Here is a 21,245-nt window from a genome sequence, read left to right as displayed (position 1 = left end):
TGATAACTCCTATCTATAGATGTGTTAATTGGGCTTTTCAGAAGGAAGTCAGTATATTAAAGTAGTCTGGGGGGCTCGCTGGCAAACCAGACGAAAGCCAAAGCCTTGGGAAACATGTGATTCAGGCTGACCTTCAGCTAATGGTCTGGGGACCATACAAAGCTGGGCTGAATTACGTTTGCACACACTGGCAGAAAAAAAAAAAAAAAAAAACAGTATTTCAAAGTACCCTCAGAAAAACCCAGGAGCCTCGGATGTGGTGCATAAATTTATTTCAACATATATTAACATTTTGTTTATCTTTTATTCCATTTTTTAAAGACACAATACATACAGTATTTACATGAGTTTCTACGAGATTTGCTGGCAGAAAAACAGTTTCATCACTGGATCAGGATAAAGTGGGTACAAGGAAGGCTACTCTCTCTGGAGCTTAGATGAAACTTGATATAATTTGACAACTCATCATTTAACTTGACAATGGCTGTCATAACAGTCCATGAGAAACAACAATTCACATTTCCAGAACTGATAGTCATCTCATGACAAGCAGTTCGCAACGAAACACGGTGTCACTTGCATCATGGTATGCTGCATCACGTAATGTGGAATAGATGTTGCCATACACCTTAAACCATTACTCACATTAAATTACATTGAGTTGCATTAATTATGCACTAATCCCTGTCTTTTTCTTTTATGTAGATCTTCATACAGACAGAGCAGCAAGTTGTAAGGCAGGGCTAATTCACCTTCCACTACAATTTACCGAAGGATTACCGTTTGACAAATCCTATGAGGCAGCCAGCATCACAGCAAATCGTACAATACATCCCTCTGACAGGGCTTCAGCCTCAATCAGGTCACCTCTGCCGAGTCGAGAGTACGGATCGAACGAGGAAAAGAAAATGACAGGGACCATCATCAGCTTTGATTAGGAGACTTCGGTGTGCGAACTTGCTCGTTAAACGCAGGAAAAACGGGTATCTGCAGAAATACATCATCAGGTATAACAAGCTAAGCAACTATCATGAAGAGCTGTTGGATGACTGCGCTGGAAGGAGGAGGAGGAGGAGAAGGAGGAGGAGGAGGAGGAGGTGTTGGTGGCCAGTTGTTTCATTTGGGTTAAATTAGACTTCAAGAGGAGGACAGAGTGCCAGACCAGACGAGTACTGTCTCTATAGCGACAGAGGTGATGGGCTGTCATGGGAGAAGTGGGGGAAATAAGAAGACGAGCACAAACAAGCGCATACGTAGGCATACACACCTGACTGACAGAAGAGTAACGAAGTTCAGGCAAGAACAATTATGGTAATGAGAACGCAGGGACGCATTTGCACTCAACGTGCTTTGCTTTTTAGATGCTCATAATTACTGGTATTTCGATGGATGCTGTAGCCGTGCTCTGGTCAGGATCAATCTACAGCTCGCACAATGTCAGTGGCTGACACAGAAGTCATCCTCCTCGACATTAAAACACCTGGGCTCTGCTATTTGAGTGATACATGTGGGTAAAGTCCCAGAGAGAGAAGCAGCAAGATTAAATTAAAAGCGAGCAGACGGGGTGTAACAACATATTCTGAGCAGTCGAGATTGGAAGGTGTCGCCCTACAAAGCTGCCCTCATTAGCTTTAACTGAATGAATGAAGACAGTTTGCTCGACTAGATGACAACCAGGAGGCATTTACATAGGAAAATGGATGTTCCTCATGATGAGGTTATAGTGACAGGACACAGCAGAAATGAAGGAAATATATTCACCAATTTATGTCTTAAAAACAACTTGATCCAGTTCATAAAGAACCCAAAAATAAAAAAGGAGCTGGTCTCCTTTTTATTTTTGTTGCTACGGTGTTATACAATGTGATATTTCTATATGTCTCATTCTTTTTTTAGATAGACTGTACATTCTTCATATTTTGTTGCTACATACGGTGCATTGCCCCGACAGTAACCCTAAAACCCCATTTCCCTGTTGTAGAAAATTAGTACAGCTACATAGTTGAACTACCTGATATTATGGCGCACTCCTAGAAATATCAAATTATGTACAATATATTCATAGTTTTCTCTAAGAGTCATCCTCCATTACAAAAATCTTGTGCTTTAGCAGTTGAAACACACACACGTCTAAAACACAAACAGCAGGTAGAAAAGAAACAATAAAAAGACATTTCTTCTCTTCTTCTTGCTTCACCAGCCTTTCCACTCAGAAAATGTACAATCCCTGTATTCTGTTGGGATGAACTGGAAACGAATCTCATTGAGAGCAGTTCAAAAGTGGCAGACGTATCTTCCAGCCACTCAATGGATTTCCCTTGATAATAAAACAGGAAGTGACCCACTGAAGTGTCCTGAGCTGATGCCTGTCACTGAGAATGCGTCTCTCAGTCTAGACATTGACATGAAAAGACGTCTCGTAGAAACTGCTACATTAATGTTTATTTGTGTCTTTGTAACGCTTTATCTTGAGAAAGTCTGTGACCAGTTTTATGTATCGGAAGCCGGCAGGAAGTCTGAGATACGGCAGTCGAATGTAGTTGCGGAGTTTTGTCTCTGATCACCAGCCTTTGTCTGAACAACATCGAGTGAACAGATGAAATTTTTGATATCCTGGAGCTTATATTCTGAGATAAATAAATTCTAAAGACATGGAGTGAATCTAACTATAGAATCATTAGCACCACCACAGTGTATGGGCAGAAAACACAAACGTGAGGATGGCAGAATGAGCAGCTTCGAGGACGCTGCCTGCATGGCTTCTCAGCTTGGGAGGCAGTCTTTGGTCACAAATCAAAACTGAAATGGCATTGAATGTCAGTGATAAGCTGTCCGAGTGTGTACCACTGATTGATGATGTACATTTCCACAGCTTGGGATGGAATCCTGAGCTTTTCTTTCATGGTTAAAGTACCGCTCCTTTTGCACTGGCTTCTCTGTGGTAGCCATTAACACCTCTTCACAGCTTTTTAGTTCTGTGAAAAGCCATCTATTCTGCAGCGCTAACATTAGTGTGGTCACACACAGATTTCGATGGCCGTTGCCATCACCATCTGGCTTTTGTTCTTGTCTCGGCCTGGAGACTGGTGCTGTCCAGACTCCTCTCTGGGAGACAGCGGGTCGGAGAGGACACTGCGTTTGAGCGGTGCTGGGCGCAGGCAGGATGTTCCTGGAGGGGTGGAGGGCTCCGGGTGTCTGTGGGAGGAACGTGACGAAGTGGATGTTGAGGAGGAAGTGCAACTGCCGGTACACACTCCTGAACTTGACCTCTCACCTCTCTTGGCTCGGCAAGAGGCTCGTCGCCTGAGCTCACTGACCAGCTCATACTTGACAAAGCAGAAGACATCCTTGACTCCGCAGCGTTTTTCTGGCTCAGCGGAGAGCAGCCTCTGAAACATGCGTAAAGCATCGTCGGTGAAGCGGCGCCACTGAGATGGGTACGTTCCCACGGGACACCCCGCTTTTTGCCAGCGCCGAAACTCCTCGTAGAACGCATCGGCCTGCAAGGCTGCCTCCCAGGGGAAATTTCCCGTCAGCATACAGAAAATCAGCACACCAAACGCCCACACGTCCAGACTGGTGGTCACAAGAAAGCCCTCCGCACGGCTGGCGCGGCACACCTCCGGCGCCGTGTAGGGGATGGTGCCACTCACCCGTTTCACACGGCAGCCAACGCGTCGGGTCATTCCAAAGTCAGCCAGCTTGATGCGGCGACATTCACGGTCAAACAAGAGGACATTCTCGGGTTTGACATCCCGATGCACCAGATTTTTACTATGCATGAAGTCCAGGGCCAAGCCCAGTTGTTGCATGCAGCGTTTGACCATTTCCTCTGGCAGACCCACCTACGAAAGAATGGCAGAGAAAGAGAGAAAGCAGACGGTTTTTATTAATATGGGTACACTATATTCTGTAGAAGGTGAGACGAGTGACACAGGAAAAGAGCATCATGGTGTGTAGTTTAGATATGCTAGGTGATGTTGAGTGGAGGTTTGAAAGTCAAGTGAAAAGTGAAAAACTGAAACAAAAGCGTCTCAGTTCTGAGTTCCGCTGAAACCATTTTTAATGAGTCTTTAGAAGAACCTTGAAGTCGAGAACTCCCAGCACATCAACTGGAATACCACTAAAGCAAACTGAGAGCTTCGCAAGGAGAGAAAACCGGGACGAAGACAAGGCTCCAATCCCAGGAGAGCTTGTTAAAACTGCTGGGTCTGCATTGCGAGGGTGCTGATTGGTGGAAGTGAGAAGGACAGCGTTACCTGTGGGGGTATGATGTCGAAAAGGTCCCCGGCGGGGGCATATTCTTGTCCAAACACATAGCTGTCCTCTGTCTCAAAAAGCACATCTAGGACTTTGATGATGAAAGGGCTGCAGCTAAGTGAGCCTGTTAAACTGTATTCCCGCAGGAAACTTTTGATCTTTGTCTTGTTCTTGGTAACAAACTTCAGCGCCATTTTGGTGCCTGCAAAAATCAGATATTAACATGCAGAAAACAGAGAATTACATTTTAGTGTGTTAAACCTTTATATGAGATAAGTACCAACATGCTCCAAGTGAATTTATTACCTCATACTTTTGAGGGAGCGGAGAGATTTCTGACTACGCTACGCCGTCTTTGAGACAGCTGCTACGTTCATTCATATAAACATATACAGCGAATGAATCTCACCTCTGTTACACACATAGCCAGCTGTTCATGATCACAGCTGGAGAGGCTCTTTAGTCCTCACACAGCACTTAAAATCTCTCGTGTCCTCTCAGCCTCTCATTCTACTCTGCAACACTTTACAATGCTTAGTTAGACTGCACTCAGACTGAGCCAGCTCTCTTACCTGGATTTTCTTACTTACAAAAGATTAAACAGTACATCTAAGACTTTCCAAAATTCCTTCTTAACACTTCACCTTGAGACTTAAGTGACTGTGCTCAACTGTGGGCCATGCAGGCACAATGTGGATTCTGAGATCATAACTATCTGCTATCCTACATTTCAGCTTTTGTATTTATGTTTTATCACATGGTTGACACGCTCATCAGAAAGAGATTGAAGATGAAGAGCAGCAGCCACACTTTGAACCCTGTCTGCTGAACTCACCCTGCGTCCTGTGTGCCACCAGGTCCACCTTGCCATAGGTGCCCTTCCCCAGCTCACGGATATGCTCGTACTGTTTGGTAACATCTGCTGCCGACAGAGAAGTGATGGCCAGCGCCTGCATATCCTCCACTGGCACCCCTCCGCAGTAGCCCATTTTGGATGTAGGGGAGCCCCCGCCGCTGCCCACCCGTCCCGGCCCGGATGGAGAAAGAGACAGGCTCGCCTTGACGCTGTGGGGAAGACTGATGGGAGAGGAGGACACTGCAGGTCAGTACGACGATGGCAGGTGATATAAAGCTTTCACATGCAAACTCACAGTGAGTGTTTATGACCAGACACTCTTCACTATCACAGTCTCCATAAACTCTTGTCTGCACAGCGTGTCCCAATGGATGGTTAAATCAGGGAGGCTTTAACAGACCTTCATTTCCACACAATCAATTCAGGGAAGCCATCAACAGGGAGAGAACTCTCAGTTAATGTATCAGGCTTCCTGCTGTCCCTCTAGATCACTCTGGCCAGCTTCCAGATATGGCATTTCTCAGACAGCACTTCCTGGCAGACAGCTATGGGAAAATCGATAACACCAGGTAAAAGGACTAACAAATGGAAATACAGCTGACAGTTTCAAGGTGTACACATGCTGGTAAAACATGCCCCACATAATCTGTGACCACCCTGAACTGATCTTGTACATACATTTTCCATGCAGTTGGAACTGCTTTAGGGCTATAAGGAAAGGAGTTTTTTTTGTTTTGCCTCGGAAATACATTTAGTATTTTAGTACTTTAGTTTAGTATTTCGGTCATTTTGCTGAAGCTGAAAAATAAAATACTGCAACAGAGAAGTTATTGCTGACTTTCAGAGGTGCCAAATTTGAAATAGGTCAAACTGATCCTGCGAGGGTAAAAATACATCCGTTTTAATTGGAAGCTCAGATGGAGTCAGAAAACACCAAACACATCACCGACAACAAATTGAATATCAACGATCAGTGGCTCTACAGTCTTTGAGCAAAATGAAAGAAAACTATTGGACACACTACAAAAAACAGACCTTTTAATGAAATGAATCAGATCACCCCAATGATCTTACCTATTGTCTCTGCCTCTCCTCACCCCTCTCCCCCTACACACAATCAAATTTAATCATCCAATCATGCACAGCATGCACACACACAATACTAATAGGCACCAAATCAGCACAAACAATTTTGCTGATGGCCTTTTTTTTTATTCAAAGCCAACCACTTGTCTCTTTGTTCTTCTTTCCCTGCAGCTACTTTTTTTTGCACCTCTGGTTGAAACTAGGTTCAGAACACCTAAACAACAGCATCGCGAATGTGTGTGTGTCGACTGCTGGGTACATTTAGGGGGGAAAAAAACAGCATAAAAGCGTAGCAACAGATTTACAGCTGATAAAAACATGCTAGAGTAAGTTTAGTTCAGACATTTGGAAGGTGCTGGTCTTGTGGGAAGAGTGTGATAAATATAGTTATTAGACAATGAAAACTAAAATAAGATGCAACCATTTACAGCTGGGTGTTCTTGGCTCAAGAAAAAAAACCAAGACTGCAAATAGAAAAAAGAGCCGTATGCATCACTGCAGATAACACTTGCTTCCTGATTTTATCATAAGTGTGGAGATGGTTATATAAGACACAATGAATGTTCTAGCCAACTCATGCTGAGCGTGCTCACTGTATATAGCCCTCAGCGAGTCAACACAGAAGTTGATCAGTGTCCAGATCAGTTTATGGTCCAGGTTTTGGTCATTAAAAATTCAAAGCAGACAGACAGACCTACAGAGTGGAAGCACATTTCATCTGACCTCCCACCCTGCGTGGCCCCACGGCCTCCATCAGTGAGAACACAGCAGGGCAAAGGAGAGGCACTTTTTACTGGTGCTTTTTCCAATGTGCAGCACTCCGGCACTGATCCTAATCACATTACTCAGTTCCCACAAAGACAACTCCCCCTCCACCATTTCCTTTGCAGAACTGGATTAAAAGTCCTAAAATGTGATGAGTGGTTGGGGGGACGGTCCTCTCCGCAGCTGGATGCTCTACATGTGAAGCAGAAAGTGCAGCGTGGTGCCTCGGAGGTGCTGGGATGAAGTTTATGTGGTTTCTGGGAGATGATTGTGTGCGAGTGTTTTTCTCTGTGAGTGTTTGGGAGGAGGAGGCAGGGGTGGTCTGGTGTATCAGTCGCACAGTGACACTCTATCAAAGGCCTTTTGTATTGCTACCTCTGAGAGGGAGCAGCTGTGATTCTCAACACGACTCAACATTCGTGCTCGGCCGCTGCCACATGCCCCGCTGATCTGCCACGCTGCTCTCTGCTCCTCTCCTGTCCTCTCAGGCAGCTAAAGACAAGGTAACATGCACATGCTCCACATACCAATTTAGCTCCAGACTCATTCTAATGTCTGGGCGGTTTTGAGCCTCACTCATTGTTAATCTTCAGTAAGCCTTTTTAAAAACGGATCCCTGACCTGACTGCTTTTTCCGGTATTGTTTATGTTTTTGTCGAAGACCTAATAACTACAGCGATTTTCATTTTTTTAATTGTGATGAAAAAAGCCTGTGACATTTCGCCGTTTGACAACAAGCCTGTTTTCCTGATTCTTAAAATGGGGAGATACGAGGTTTTCCCTCCGAAGCAACAATCTGTTTTCCAGCCACAAATACAGATTGACTTTCTGGCTCCATTTAGCAATTATTCCAACAAAGATTTGTGTATTTGCAGTGTTTAACCCGCTTAAACCCAGTCTGTTCCCAGAAAATGGCAAAAAATGTACTTCATTATTACCACAATGATGGTCTGGAAACCTGTTGCTGACCACGTGTCCCCACACACAGTTATCTTAAACCGAAGGAGCAGTTGACCTTTTGGTCTACAAACTCTTAGCTGTGAACCGAGATGAACCCCTGTGATGCTGCTGGCAAGTGAGGCTCATAGCCTCACTGCATGCTCTCAACATGAGCAATGTGTTGTCCTACAGCTCCTGAGCTCTTTTTAGTCTTACTCTGGACTTGGGTGGCACTTTTTCACAAAGGTCAAGTTTAAACTGTATTGTCAGAGATAAGCTTTACTTTCAGCCCTACTGGTAGTGACCTGGCTCTCAGGGTGGAAATGTTGGTCCATCACTTGGACCACCACTTCAGTTAAGATTGAAATCTTTAATGGATTACCATGAAATTTTGTATAAACATGAATGAATCCTAATGACTTTGGAGATATCCTGACTCTTCCTCTGGCATTGCCATGAGATAGACAGTTGTGGCTTTGAGTGAAAGATCTCCATCCCAACTACTGCCATGAGATTTCCTGCACAAATTCATGCTCCCCTCACGATGAAATGCTTTCATTTTGTTGATCCCTTAAACTTTCATATAGTGCCATCATCAGGTCAAAAAAAGACTGGCTTATGGCAAAATTCTTGCAAAACTACAACCAGCCTCAGATGTACTTTGTGTTTAGTATTAACAAGCAAACACAGTCAATCTCTGAACTCATCAGTAAACAGTTTTGACGACGACAAGGGCCAACGGTGTCGCCAACGCAAATAAGACTTCCTCCTCTGAGCAACAGTCGTTCTTTACCTTTAGTAACTTGAGATACGGGAGTTGGAGTTTAAAGACTAAATGGTTTCGTAATTAGCCAGTTTATACTCAGTTAACACTTTTAAACTACCGCAACAAAGATGATCAAAAGCTAAATTGTTTTCAGACGATAGCTGATGGGTTCGCCTCTTTTACTCTCCACACAGACTGTTTATCTGTATGCAACCAAAGCCTGCTCAAACATGATTGGTCAACACTACTCAAAATACAAAGCAGAACGCTTGTGGTACCAAAATCACATCCTGCATTCTTATGTAAATCTCTCTTTATAGAGATTATAACACACCTGACAACAGTGGTCAATGTGATACACATTATTTCAGCAGATTAGCATTGTTATTGTTATTATAGTGTTAGCATGATTACATTAGCATTTGATTAAAAGACACACTGTGCATAAGTAGAGCTTTACAGAGACACTAGCAGGGCTGGAGAATCTTAACAGTGCTATTTGTTCTCCAAAGATTGACTGTAGTCTCCTCAGCGGTTCATTACCATAAGAAATCCGAACTCGCAAGCAGACGAATCTTTTCTGTTGTATTGACATGGGACCCATCAGGGACAATAATTTTGTATTCAGTGAACTATTGGTTCTCCTAGTGTAAGTTGTATGAATGATACAGTTGCAATGAACTGTGACGTGACATTGATTACCTCATAAAGACGTTATAGGAGCACGATTCAAGCATGAATAAAGATTCACATCAGACAGGTGAAAATTTGGATCCAACAAATGTATTGTAGTGTACACAAAGCATGTATTACTTGGCAGGGGATCAGAGTCAGCAACTTTTACACACACACACACACACACACACACACACACACACACACACACACACACACACACACACATAGACACCATTCATTCCTACCTCCTTCCTCCCATCCGCTTTTCTCTTTTGTCTGTTCCCGAAAATGTAAACAAGGGACTAATGAAAGAAATAAATAGGCTGCAGAGCTAGCCTCACATCTTTACCGCTCTCTTTTACTAATGGACTAGTTGTTTTGCTCTCGGCAGAAGAGTCATTATGGGTGAGGACTGATCTCTTGTGTCCAATTTACTGTCAAAAGGCCCAACATGTCTTGCCTCTGGGTCAAAGTGAAATCAGTGAGTGAAATCCGATGTGACTGGTGTGGTGTGTCTCTGTCAGTCTGAAAATAAAATAACTGCATGCACTGAAAATTATACAGATGTTATCTTTTTTTTTTTATTTCACTCTTTGTCCTCTCTGCATGGATGTGTGGAATGAAACCAAATTGCATTCGGTCACAACTACTGTAAATGGGCTTCCTCATGACAGCCAGTTGCAGTGAGGACACTGTTCTCTTCTCCGGCTTAAAAACCTGAATCACCTTCCTCAGCGGAACAAAACATCAGACCCAGTGGGTCTTAGCGCCTCCGTCAACACACGGATGAAGAAACCTCCTGCTGTGCTGTGATAGGTGAACCGGCAGCCCAAGCAATCGACATTCAACTTTGACAAATCACCCTTTCTCGGCTCTGCCCAGCTGCCCATATGGAGGATCCCTGCTGGGATTGAGTGCTGTGTAACCTGCTCCTAACTCTCCTCGCGTCTCCTCTCCTTCCCATCCTCTCTCTCTCTACGGTATACCATAAACCCTGTGGAGTAACCGCCTGCTGAAAGTCCCTGGCAGAAGCTTTGGCAGCCAGCTGCCCTCACAGAGATGACCTAAGACCCAGGAAGGGATAAACCAAGGTTAAATGTTCCCAAACAACAACCGAGAGTGGAGATTAGCTGTGGGCAGTTATACTGCAAGGACATTTGGCTCGATGTTGACAACAAATGGCCATCCAAAAAGAAAAATGAGCACAATGGTTTTAAAAAAGAGCACAAGAATAGATCCCTCTGCAGGATCCACCATTGTTGTAGTTAAGGATTAAGGCTTTGGGAGGAGAAACCACTGCTGGGCTTCTGATTATAAATGCCAATCATAATCAATGTCACCATCACCCTCGTTATGATGTCCTGCAGAAATCATTCAGCAGTGAAATATCACTGCAATAAGCTCCCTGTGGAACATACTGTACTGTACCTAACCCCCACTCCATTATAACCTTACAATCCAGTAACCTCAAGTTACAATGGGCAGGCTTCATGTGATGAGAATGAGAGAGAGAGAGACACAAAAATGAAGCATCCCTCCCTCTACCGCATAGACTGAGGCCCTTTGATGTCACACACATGGGGAAATGTGACTCTATAGGAGCTCAGGAAGATGGGGTCTAAATGGGAGGTGTAACTAAATGATGTAACAGCCCCACTAAGGAGGACACAGCTTTTTCTTTTGTTTTCAAGCCCTCCACTTCAAGGCAAACTAACAGTATTCGTTATCCTGCTCATACACAATAGCCTCTAACCATAATCAATGCACTAATGCTTATTGCTGAGACTGCGTTCATTAATCCCCTCCATTTCTCTATATATTCAGCCATGCTATAATTGCATGACATATTAGGCCAACGCTGTCTCACATACTGAAATATGACAGAAATACAGAAATCAAAAACTGATCAATCATTTAGAATATCATTGATGAACAAAATAGGGCAAAAGGAGAGCATAAATAATGTATATTCACATTATTGTTAACAAGAAGAAGAAAGAGAGAAAAACATGATGAAGAAGAAGAATGTGATAAGAAAAGAAAATACTGTGATGGAGAAGAAAAACGTGATGAGGAAGAAAGAGAAGAACATGATAAAGAAGAAGAAGAACGTGAAGAAGAAGAGGAAAAAGAAGACCGTGATGAAGAAGATGATGAAGAAGAACGTGATGAAGAAGAAGAAGAAAAAGAGGAGGAAGAAGAAGAGGACTTTTAATTTGAATCACCTTTCCCATAACCCAAGCCCACTTTACTCACAGCAAACATGTACACAGTAATCCGCTGACTGGCAGGAGTTGTTATTAGACAGCTGCTCTCAGCGAGAGGATGACGAGTGAAGATGTAATCTGCAGGTAGTTGTGTTGTTTCATTATTTTCACCCAGCAGGGTTCAGACTTTGGAACAAGTGAATAAAATTGGGCTTCTTGTCATCTTAGTCTCCTAATTAACATCATTTGTGTCCTTTGTCTTTTGTGGGCGGCCATGTTTTCCTGTGACAACCAACACAGAGTCAAGACTGTGCCTGCCGAGACGTTTATTAAAGAAATTCAAAAACCGGTGAAATTTTGCTTTGACGTCATCTTTCCAGTATTCGACTGAGTCCGTTCCTTTGAGTTGTGTAGCTGAGGGGCAGAGATGGGTTGAGTTGGTGCTTGTGTGCCAGCTGGAGTGGGTTATCGCCTATTTCTGTTGTTTGATCTAAGCCCTCATATTGCAGCTGTCTTATCTGTTTTCAGCAGGAGTTCTGCAGGGTGTGTTTGGGACATTTATTTGGACACTCACATGGATTTTGTTCAATTCAAGGAGAAGAATTTCAGGCAAAATGTGGCCCTGAGTTTTTGAAGTGGGGCCCACGGTAATGAGCAATCACATCATTTATCTTTTAGAGCAGATTTGTTTGCAGACAGGTTGCTGATCACCAATGAGATGACTCATAATATCAGTGTAATCCTGAGCGCATATTGAAATGTCTCTTGTTTTATAAGGCACAAAGTACATTCTTCAAAACAAAGCAACTTTGACTTTGTATTTTATCTGTTTTTTTGTGTAAAGTAACACTTTTACCGAAGCAGAAAATCTCAGTCATCACTGCTGCTCCTTTACACCAATACAATCCATGTGTGTTGGCTGCAGTTGGATTTCATTTGGAGTCCATTACCAGCCTCTAGATTTTACAGGATTTGCACTATGGAGTCAGCTGCTCATTTAAATGCATTAGACAGCATTAACGATGAGATTTCACATGTCTGCCCTGGACAATGTATAAAAGAGCCATTAAAAAAAAGGGGAATAGCCTACACCCCGGATGCCCTCGTATCCATCTAACACAGACCGAATAACAAAAGCACTGTGGCACACAAATGTGAATGTGTCACGAATAATGTGGGTGAAAACACAAATTAAGTCAATCATTAGGATTAATCATAGCCTGATGGTAAACAAAGCTGTGCTGCTGCAATAGCTGCTGATATTTAGGCTGCTTTATATTCATATACAAATACCACTGCGTGGGTCAAAGTTCAGACAACATTAAGTTATTCACGATCAGTGCATCGAAATTAATTAAAAGAGCATTTTAAATAACCAAGTAAAAACAAGGAATCAAAAGAGATATTTAAGAAAGGAAAACGAATGATATCGGCTTTTAATTGTCAAGTAATAGCCGACGTATTTCTACTGAGTAGTTTTTCCTTCCTTTCTCGCTCCCTTCCTTTCCTTGCAGGATACAGTATCATGCACAGTGACCCGGTTTCAGGCACCTCAGGGTGCATCTAGGTGTTACTCGCTCACCTGCTGGCGACCTGTCTCTCTCCTCCATGGTCCTGCATCCGCCCGGGGAACAGAGCTGCTGCGCTCTGCTCAGCACTGATCCGCTTGGAGGAACTGATGGACGGCTCACCTCGTTGTTATCAATCAGTTACAGACGCGGACAAAAAAAAAAAAAAAGGTTTCTTTAAAAAAAAAAAAAAAAAAAAAAAAAAAATCTTAGTTTCACAGCTGACAACGCGTGAACGAGGTCCGCGGTTTGCGCTCGGCTCGCTGGTGCTTGTCCCTGTTTCTAGAGATGCTCCTCAGTTAGAGACTTTCTTCGGAGGCGGATTAAATCAAAGCAGCATCTGATGCTTGATGCTGAGATGAGGACACAGGCTGGGATCCCTCCTCTGAGCGCCCACCATCTCAACCTGCCAAGCAGCGGAAGGAGGGTGCGTGTTTATCTTTCGCTCCTCCAGTAGTCCGCATGACCCAGTTCAGCACCACACACACACACACACACACACACACACACGCACACACACACACAGAGACCAACCCATTCAATCACATCCACGCAGGGGGCTCAGCAAAGCACTCAGCAGCCTGCATAAACAAATCTACATGTTCCCACTCCCTCTGAACTGAGCTCTGTGTCCTGCTGTCACTGTCTCCCGGTCAGTCTGGTTTGTCCGTCGGTCCAGTGGGACTATAGAGTTTTGCGTGTGTGTGTGTGTGTGTGTGTGTGTGTGTGTGTGTGCGCGCGTGCGTGTGTTTCAGATGTTGCTCCTCTGCTGGTCCTACCAGTCAGCTCCTTCATTGTTCACCGTCTCCACCCTCAGGCAAACTAATACGCGCACGTGTCCTGGGTCCTAGCGCCGCCCGATCAACCGGCATCCAAACCAAATAAGTCCAAGAGCTTTTTATTTTGTATTTTGTATTCATGCTTTGCAGGAACAAGCTGCTCTACTCTTACATAATTCAACAGCTTATGGCCTCAAGTACGTTTACTTCACACGATGACTTTGCCAACTGTCCTTATTAGGTAGCAGAGAGGCAAGACTTTCAATTAATTCACTGGCCTAGCAGCTCCCCTTTACTGTACATGTTTAACAACAGGGCTCCTGCCAGACATGTTTGCCAACCAGAACAGATTGGACTGAGGATAACCTCAGCGCCTCATCACTAAAGACCACACATCAGACGGGGTGACGGGTGTGTCTTCTGGAGTGGTGACATGGTGGAAATATGTTCTCCCATCTTACCTCAGACCACAAATACCACAGTATATCAACTTCTTTTTCTTTTTTCTTTTAATACTTTTTTCACCCCGGACATCCAAGCAGCTAAAGAGCAGCAGATCAGACTCATACAGGCTGCAAGACAGTGAAAGATAAGAAGCCGTCCAAGTTCGGGAAAAAAGAAGAATGAAACCAAGGCAGCACAGGGGAACGTGATCTTTCAGTTTCCTTAAACAAAATAATTTGACCGGCGGTGGTGTTATCCTTGTTTGGGGGGAGATGCTGAATAGCTGCACTTTCAGCACGGCTTTGAGACATCCAGGTGTCTCACGCCGCAGAGTTATAGGCCAACAGCTAGCGAGGCGGAGAGCTTCCTCGGGATCATCGTGGGAACAGAGCTGTCATAAATCATAGAGCGGGTCAAGCACTGTGGGCTGACAGCTGAGAGCACAAGGGGTCAAACACACCAGGAGGACACACCTCTGAGCTGTGAACAAATGGAGCAGGGCTGCTCCGCCGATCCTCCTCTTCCCCCTCCTCACTCCCTCTTTCAGATGCCAGACTCACGTCCTAGTTTTTACTTTTTGTGTGTCACCTAAAGTTTTCCACCTCTTGTTGCAAGGGGATGGCCTTGTTTTTTCTGTTCTCTTCGTGTCGAGTTTACAGTGGCACTTTGTGTCCTTGCTGCACTACAAGCTGCAGTGTCACAGGAGAGGTAGTTACACAGGGCTCTAAAGCTGAGCTAAAGCTTTATAAAAAATAAAACTAGAGGGAAAAATGGGACTCCATGTTTAAGTAAAATTTGTCATACCATGAGAGTATGCAATGATGTCTTGATGCCCTTGAAACCAAATTAATATGTCTGTTAATTGATTAGTGAATAAATCGTGTAGAATTTGAGTTACATTTGTCAAGAAGTTTTTGTCTTTAGGAAAAGTGGAGGATGGTGGAGATTGACGTAATCTCGGAGATGTAGCACATAATTCTGTCTGTACCGGGGGACGTAGACTATCATTGATAACTTGAATACATTTTCCCTGTCAATAATCCCACTAAAACTCTGAAAAACTCTGAAAAGCTCTACCCAACCCCTCACCCATCTGGGCATTAGTCTGACCCTCCACAGCAGCAACTTTCTGTCTCATACGTTGGGTTTCCTCTGCAGCGATTACCAGGCTCCCCAATGATAGAATGCTTTTCTGACTGCAGTCACAACAGCAGAGTCCTTTCACATCTTTTTTTCACAATCCATACAGAGAAAAGGCAATTTACAGCCACATCATCCTTCCCCACTAATCCATAACTCTCTTCATCTTTGATGACTCTTAATCTTCAAAGACTATTTTATTATTCTTTCAAACTTCTTTCAAAAAGACAAATGCAATAAAAAAAAAAAAAGATAAGATATATTTTGTGGAGAACAGTTTTGTACTGTGCATCTTTTTCAAAGGATTAAAAATAACTATATATGTAATATATTTAGTAATCAATAAAGAGCAGATTCCCTGAACTCTATCATTCTTTCACATCATAATCATAATCACTTTTACTCATAAAGGTGTTGAAGGAATTTCATTTGGTGCAGGTATCAAGCATAAATAAATCCAAATAATTAAACAATTGAGAAAAGAAAACCAAATTGCAAAATAGAGGACAAATCTGTACATAGATCTTGTGAAACTTCCACATCTGTATTTGCATATAGTCCACACATATATAGACACAACTCTGTAAGAATTTAAAAAAAACTAAGGTGAATTAAATGTGTTAAGTAAAACCAAATTCCAGTATAATAGTTACAAGAATGTTTTTTTTTTTACCGTGTTTAAAGTGTTTACGTTGGAAACCATTTCCAGTCACCAATTTGGGCAAACTGTTTCGGACTTCATTTCCCATAATGCCCCTCTTTCGCTTTACCAGTACCAGTTGATGACGCAATAACTGTGCGCGGGTAACCTTGTGCAGCTGCACAGGACTGATGTGAAATCAGCTGTGGACAGAGTTTAAACAATTTTTCATGTAGTAGCCTATGTCCTGTTTTCAGCGTTATTCCGGAGTTATGAGCAAATATATTTTACCAGTTTCTGTTTTCGGATCAGTGCTCGGATGCGCTGTTTTACTGAAGTGAGTAACTCGACAGTATATAACGCATATAAGGCCACTGTGATGTAACTGTCGGCTGTATTTTACGCAGGGTGTCACTTTTGCTGCTGAAACCAAACACAGATAATTGAGTTGATGCTAAAGGTCGTTACAGTGGGTGCACTGGCAGGTCATGTAGTAACAGTGAGGGGACTAACAAACTATTGTGTTTACTCAAGTGAAGGAAGCTACTGTGAAGTTAGGAGACGTCTTTGATGTCCCATCTGTCAAGTTAAATCAGTTCATTTATACACAACACACGTTGACCAAAGTGCTGCAGAACATCAGACAATATTAAAAACACATTAGATAGAATTGAACACAATTAAAGAGAAATTTAAAAAACAAAACAATATTAAGCCCAATCAACATTCCAAGGTATAGCCCACATGAGCAGTCATACAGTAAAAGTAAAAATGAAATGACAGTTTGTTCCTAATCTGGAAATGCCAGTGAGAGTAAATATGTTTTCATTTGATATTTGAACCGCAAACTGGACTACCTGGTCTGTAGGGGGACACTGTTCAAAGTTTCAGAGCTGCCACCGACAGAAGGCCGGTCGGCATCGAGGGACTTCTAAGACCTGTTGGTCCGGTGACCTGAGCAAGTGATGTGGGGTATAGAGGTGTCAGGTCTAACAGATAAACTGGAGGCTGCCCCGTTTAAGCACCTGTAAACGAGCAATAGAATTTTTAAATAAATCCTTTGCTGAGCCGGTAGCCAGTGTAAAGGATGCCAGGATAGGTGAAATGTATTCAGGATAACATGTACTAGTCACCTCGCTGCAGCATTCGAAACCAATTGCAACCAGGACATTAGTATCGGGCTCACTGGAACACAGATCTGATTTATTTATTGCTATAGACTGAGAAAAATGCTGAAACAAGGTGCAACAGTGTTTGAATGAGATGCCGCTAAATCTTTTTTCCATTCTTCTCGTAGAAACCATGTGACTGGAGGCCGGTGTCCCAGTAAGGCTACCATTAATGGAAAGACTGTGGTTGTGACGGGAGCTAACACAGGCATCGGCAAAGCTACTGCCCAAGAACTGGCCCGGAGAGGTGTGGCGAGTAAACATAGATGTTCCTCTCATTTGGTGCACGAACACACAATGCGTTATATCTTATTTTGCTCTAACTGACTGACACACTCCTCGTTGCCAGGGGGTCGGATTATTATGGGATGCCGAGATATGGAGAAGTGCGAGGCAGCTGCGAAGGAAATCCGAGGGAAAACCCTAAATCCTCACGTTTACGCGTGTCAGCTCAACCTGGCCTCCATGAAGTCCATCAGGGAGTTTGCAGAGAGAATCAACAAAGGTGATGAATCTACAGTACATGACTGTCACTTTTCTAGTCATCGGTTAAAATATCAAAATAAAGCACACTTGGTAACAGTTTCTCGAACATTGTCTTGCCTGCAGAGGAGCAGCGTGTGGACATACTTATAAACAATGCAGGAGTCATGAGGTGTCCAGCATGGAAGACAGAGGACGACTTCGACATGCAGCTCGGAGTCAATCACTTAGGTACTTACTTTCCCCTGACTGGAGAAAGAGGCAATTTAGACCGGCGACACTTGGTTTAAGATTAAACATCAAAAAGAGAGAAGTGTCTGTTTTTCTAAACTCTCTATAAGAATCGAACAGTTCTTTACAGTCCAGCGAAGCATCCCTAAGTCCGTCATTAACTGACTCCGACTTTCTGTCTTCCTCTAGGCCACTTCTTGTTGACGAATCTTCTGCTGGATAAGCTGAAAGAGTCCGCCCCCAGCAGAGTGATCAACCTGGCCTCGCTCGCCCACATCATTGGAAAAATTGACTTTGAGGACTTGAACTGGGAGAAGAAGAAGTTTGATACTAAGCAGGCGTACTGTCAAAGCAAACTTGCCAATGTTCTGTTCACCAGAGAGCTCGCCAAGCGACTACAAGGCACGTCTACTGGCTGCTGCATATGTGGGCATGTGTGGGAGGGAGAACGGGCCTATGTTCTTGTTTGTAATTGGCCAGTGGATATGTATTTTTAAACAATGCTGTGTGTGCATGTGTGTGTGTTTCTGTGCAACAGGCACAGGAGTCACAGTGAATGCTGTGCACCCGGGAGTTGTTGCCACGCAGCTCGGGAGGTACACCGGCCTGCACCAATCACAGTTCTCGAGCTCTGTGCTCAGTGAGTATCCTGCTTCCTTACTGGTATCTTAGAGTTTAGAGAAATCAATAAATGCTTACCTAATACATATGCTGCAGTGAGCTCAGGCTGTGTGGACTTAGATGTCGGACATTAGGTTTCACAGTGAGTTTTCTATTCTTAACTTGTTTTTATTAATAGGCAGACATCCAAAAATAATTGACCACATTTCTATTCAAAAAAGTTTCCACCCACTAAGTTTCAACTTGGTAACTTGACCGCTATTAAAAAAGGACACAGATTTGTGGCTTTGTGACTTTTGGATTTACGTTGTTGTCATTCATCTTTTACTTAAGGCTCTTTAGGTAAAAAGTAAAAGTAGCAGTACCACACTGAAAAAGTACTCCGTTGCAAATAGAAGTCTTGCATTGAAAATGGTACCTGATAAAAAAAAAAGTACTTTCAGCAAAATGCATCTTAAGTATCAAAGGTACATATAAAATAGAAATATTGATGGATTGTTTTGGGTTTCCCATCCACCTATTCACATCCACACACTAATGGTGCAGAGCTTCTATGCAAGTTACTCGCTTGCCATCAAGAGCAATTCAAAGTTCAATGTCTTGCCCAAGGACACATGGGCATGTGGACATGAAAAACTGGCAATCGAACCGCAGCCCACTCTACCATCTGATCCACAGTCACCCCTAAGTTTAACCATTAAATACGTAGCGGACTAAGAAGTGAAGCAGAAGTATAAAGTGACATTACATGGAAAGTAAAGTACAAATTTGTACCTACAACCAGTTTTTCAGTTACGCAGCCAGTACAGGAGCACGAGATACAACAACTGAATTTAAAATGAAAACCACCAGAAACCAGTGTTACCAGGGTTTCACTCCTCAGTTGAAGTTCTACATCATCCCAACTAACCAAAAAAAAAAACTCGTTCAAATAAAACCTCTAGGTCGAAGTGCACCAGTGTGATCCATGCTGTTGATGCAGCAGCTTCTCAGTCCTCACTCTGGGACGAAGTGGAGGATATATGATTCTCTTTTTCTTTTTTCTCGACAAATGATCTCTACTAACATGAGTTTAGAGTTGACTTTTAATCAGCTCATCCTGCACAGGTCCCTTTTTCTCCCTGCTGGTGAAGAACCCAGAGATGGGGGCCCAGCCCAGCATCTACCTGGCCGTGTCCGAGGAGATGGAGGGGGTGACGGGACGGTACTATGATGTGATGACCGAAAAGGAGCCAGCGCCCCTGGCTCTGGACGAGGAGGCAGCTTGCAGGCTGTGGGAGGTCAGCAGCAGGCTGGTGGGTCTGCAGGTGGAGGGACAGTCCGGCACGTCAGATGCGCCAGCAGAAGGCCAGAACAAAGCCGCACAGACAGACCAAGTGCAAATACTCGGACAGAGGCCAGGACCAGCTGTCAGCGCTGTGGGACTGTGAGGTCTGCTCTGGTCTCTGAGGGAGGAGGGGATAACGGACCTTTATGATTTGAGCAGTGCCAGGCTCACAGGAACAACCCACTGTCTCAGACTTTGATTCGTTTGTATTTCCCTTCATGTTCCTGCATCAGGATGTTCTCTCATTTTTAAGAGACTATGTAATTCATAATTACTGAATCTTAAATCTTAATTCATAAATCTCAATTTCAAAGTTGAATTCATGAACAAAAATACAGAGGGATTTTGCCATTTTCGCTTCACATGGTCTTTAAACTGCCTTATGATGGTAATTTGTTTGTCTTGTTGACTTTATGACTCTTCTTTGCTTGTTCAAGTGTTACACATTGTTTACCAGAAATTCTACGAGCTGCTAAAATCCCATACTAGCAATGACAAATTTGAGATGCATGCAGTACAAACCAAATGGAAAGAAAAGGAGGATTTCAAACTGCTGCTGAAATTTCAAAAAGCTCCATTATAAGATGCAAATATTCTCCATGTCAAAATGACTATTTTCCTATTCACACACACACACTTTCACAGACCTTATTTCACATGCTTTCTCTCACACGGAGGTTGCAGGAGGGCGGCTGAATCAGCTCAGTCATTTGAAATGTAGATGTATTTACAGAAGGAGGAATTCTTACGCAGTCTCGCTGTAGGCTCACATTTAGAGTTCTGAGAATGGGTTTAACTTGATGTTGACGTATAGCGCCACCTGCCTGCTGAACATTAATTTTAATGTATTAAATGACATGTTTCCACATTTTTTTATACAGATCAAATATATATTATCGCTGATCATTTCTTCAGAGGAACCATTCAGATTTCTGAATGCGATACTAGAAGTCATTGATTGGCCCTTACTTGACATTGGTAATCCATCACAGAAACATGACCTCTTCTTTGTCAGTTGTGCTATTGTTGCATGGTAATCTGATGCTCTACAAATCAATCTACACTGACAACTGCTTCAGCATGCAAGGATACGATAACCTTTGAAAAAAAAAAAAAAATCACAACACAGGTCATCTCAAGGCACTCAGAAAAGTCTTTACAACATTATAAAGAGGAACCCAACAATTCCCACATAAACGACAGCTGGGAGGAAAGAAACTCCCTTTTAACAAGAAGAAAGTGCCTGAAGCAGGCTCAGAGGTGGGCGGCTATCTGCCTCCACCTGT

The 21,245-nt window shown here is 43.3% G+C and overlaps 2 protein-coding genes across 3 annotated transcripts; one reads left to right on the top strand and one right to left on the bottom strand.

Annotated features, from left to right (window-relative positions):
* Positions 1–255: 255 nt before the first annotated feature.
* Positions 256–13,885, bottom strand: sbk1 (SH3 domain binding kinase 1). Its single transcript, XM_069155787.1, has 4 exons — positions 13,140–13,885; positions 5,096–5,337; positions 4,260–4,462; positions 256–3,845 (listed from the first exon to the last, which is right to left on the bottom strand). Exons 1-4 carry the CDS (start codon positions 13,175–13,177, stop codon positions 3,018–3,020), a joined length of 1,311 nt encoding a protein of 436 aa, XP_069011888.1. The 5' UTR covers positions 13,178–13,885; the 3' UTR covers positions 256–3,017.
* LOC138202078 (retinol dehydrogenase 13-like) lies at positions 7,408–20,789 on the top strand. 2 transcript variants are annotated; one of them, XM_069155789.1, is made up of 7 exons: positions 7,408–7,470; positions 17,426–17,544; positions 17,647–17,802; positions 17,907–18,011; positions 18,201–18,413; positions 18,550–18,651; positions 19,740–20,789. In XM_069155789.1, the coding sequence occupies exons 3-7, from the start codon at positions 17,661–17,663 to the stop codon at positions 20,060–20,062; spliced, it is 885 nt and encodes a 294-aa protein (XP_069011890.1). In that variant the 5' UTR covers positions 7,408–7,470; positions 17,426–17,544; positions 17,647–17,660; the 3' UTR covers positions 20,063–20,789. The 2 variants fall into 2 exon arrangements, with proteins under 2 accessions (XP_069011890.1, XP_069011889.1); XM_069155788.1 differs by lacking the exon at positions 7,408–7,470 and adding an exon at positions 16,240–16,465.
* Positions 20,790–21,245: the final 456 nt, after the last annotated feature.

Source organism: Embiotoca jacksoni, unplaced genomic scaffold, assembly GCF_022577435.1.
Source record: "Embiotoca jacksoni isolate LCO1_2020_lvr unplaced genomic scaffold, fEmbJac1.0.p SCAF_20, whole genome shotgun sequence".
Classification (NCBI taxonomy): Eukaryota; Metazoa; Chordata; class Actinopteri; family Embiotocidae; genus Embiotoca; species Embiotoca jacksoni.
This window is presented reverse-complemented; position numbering and strand designations above follow the sequence as displayed.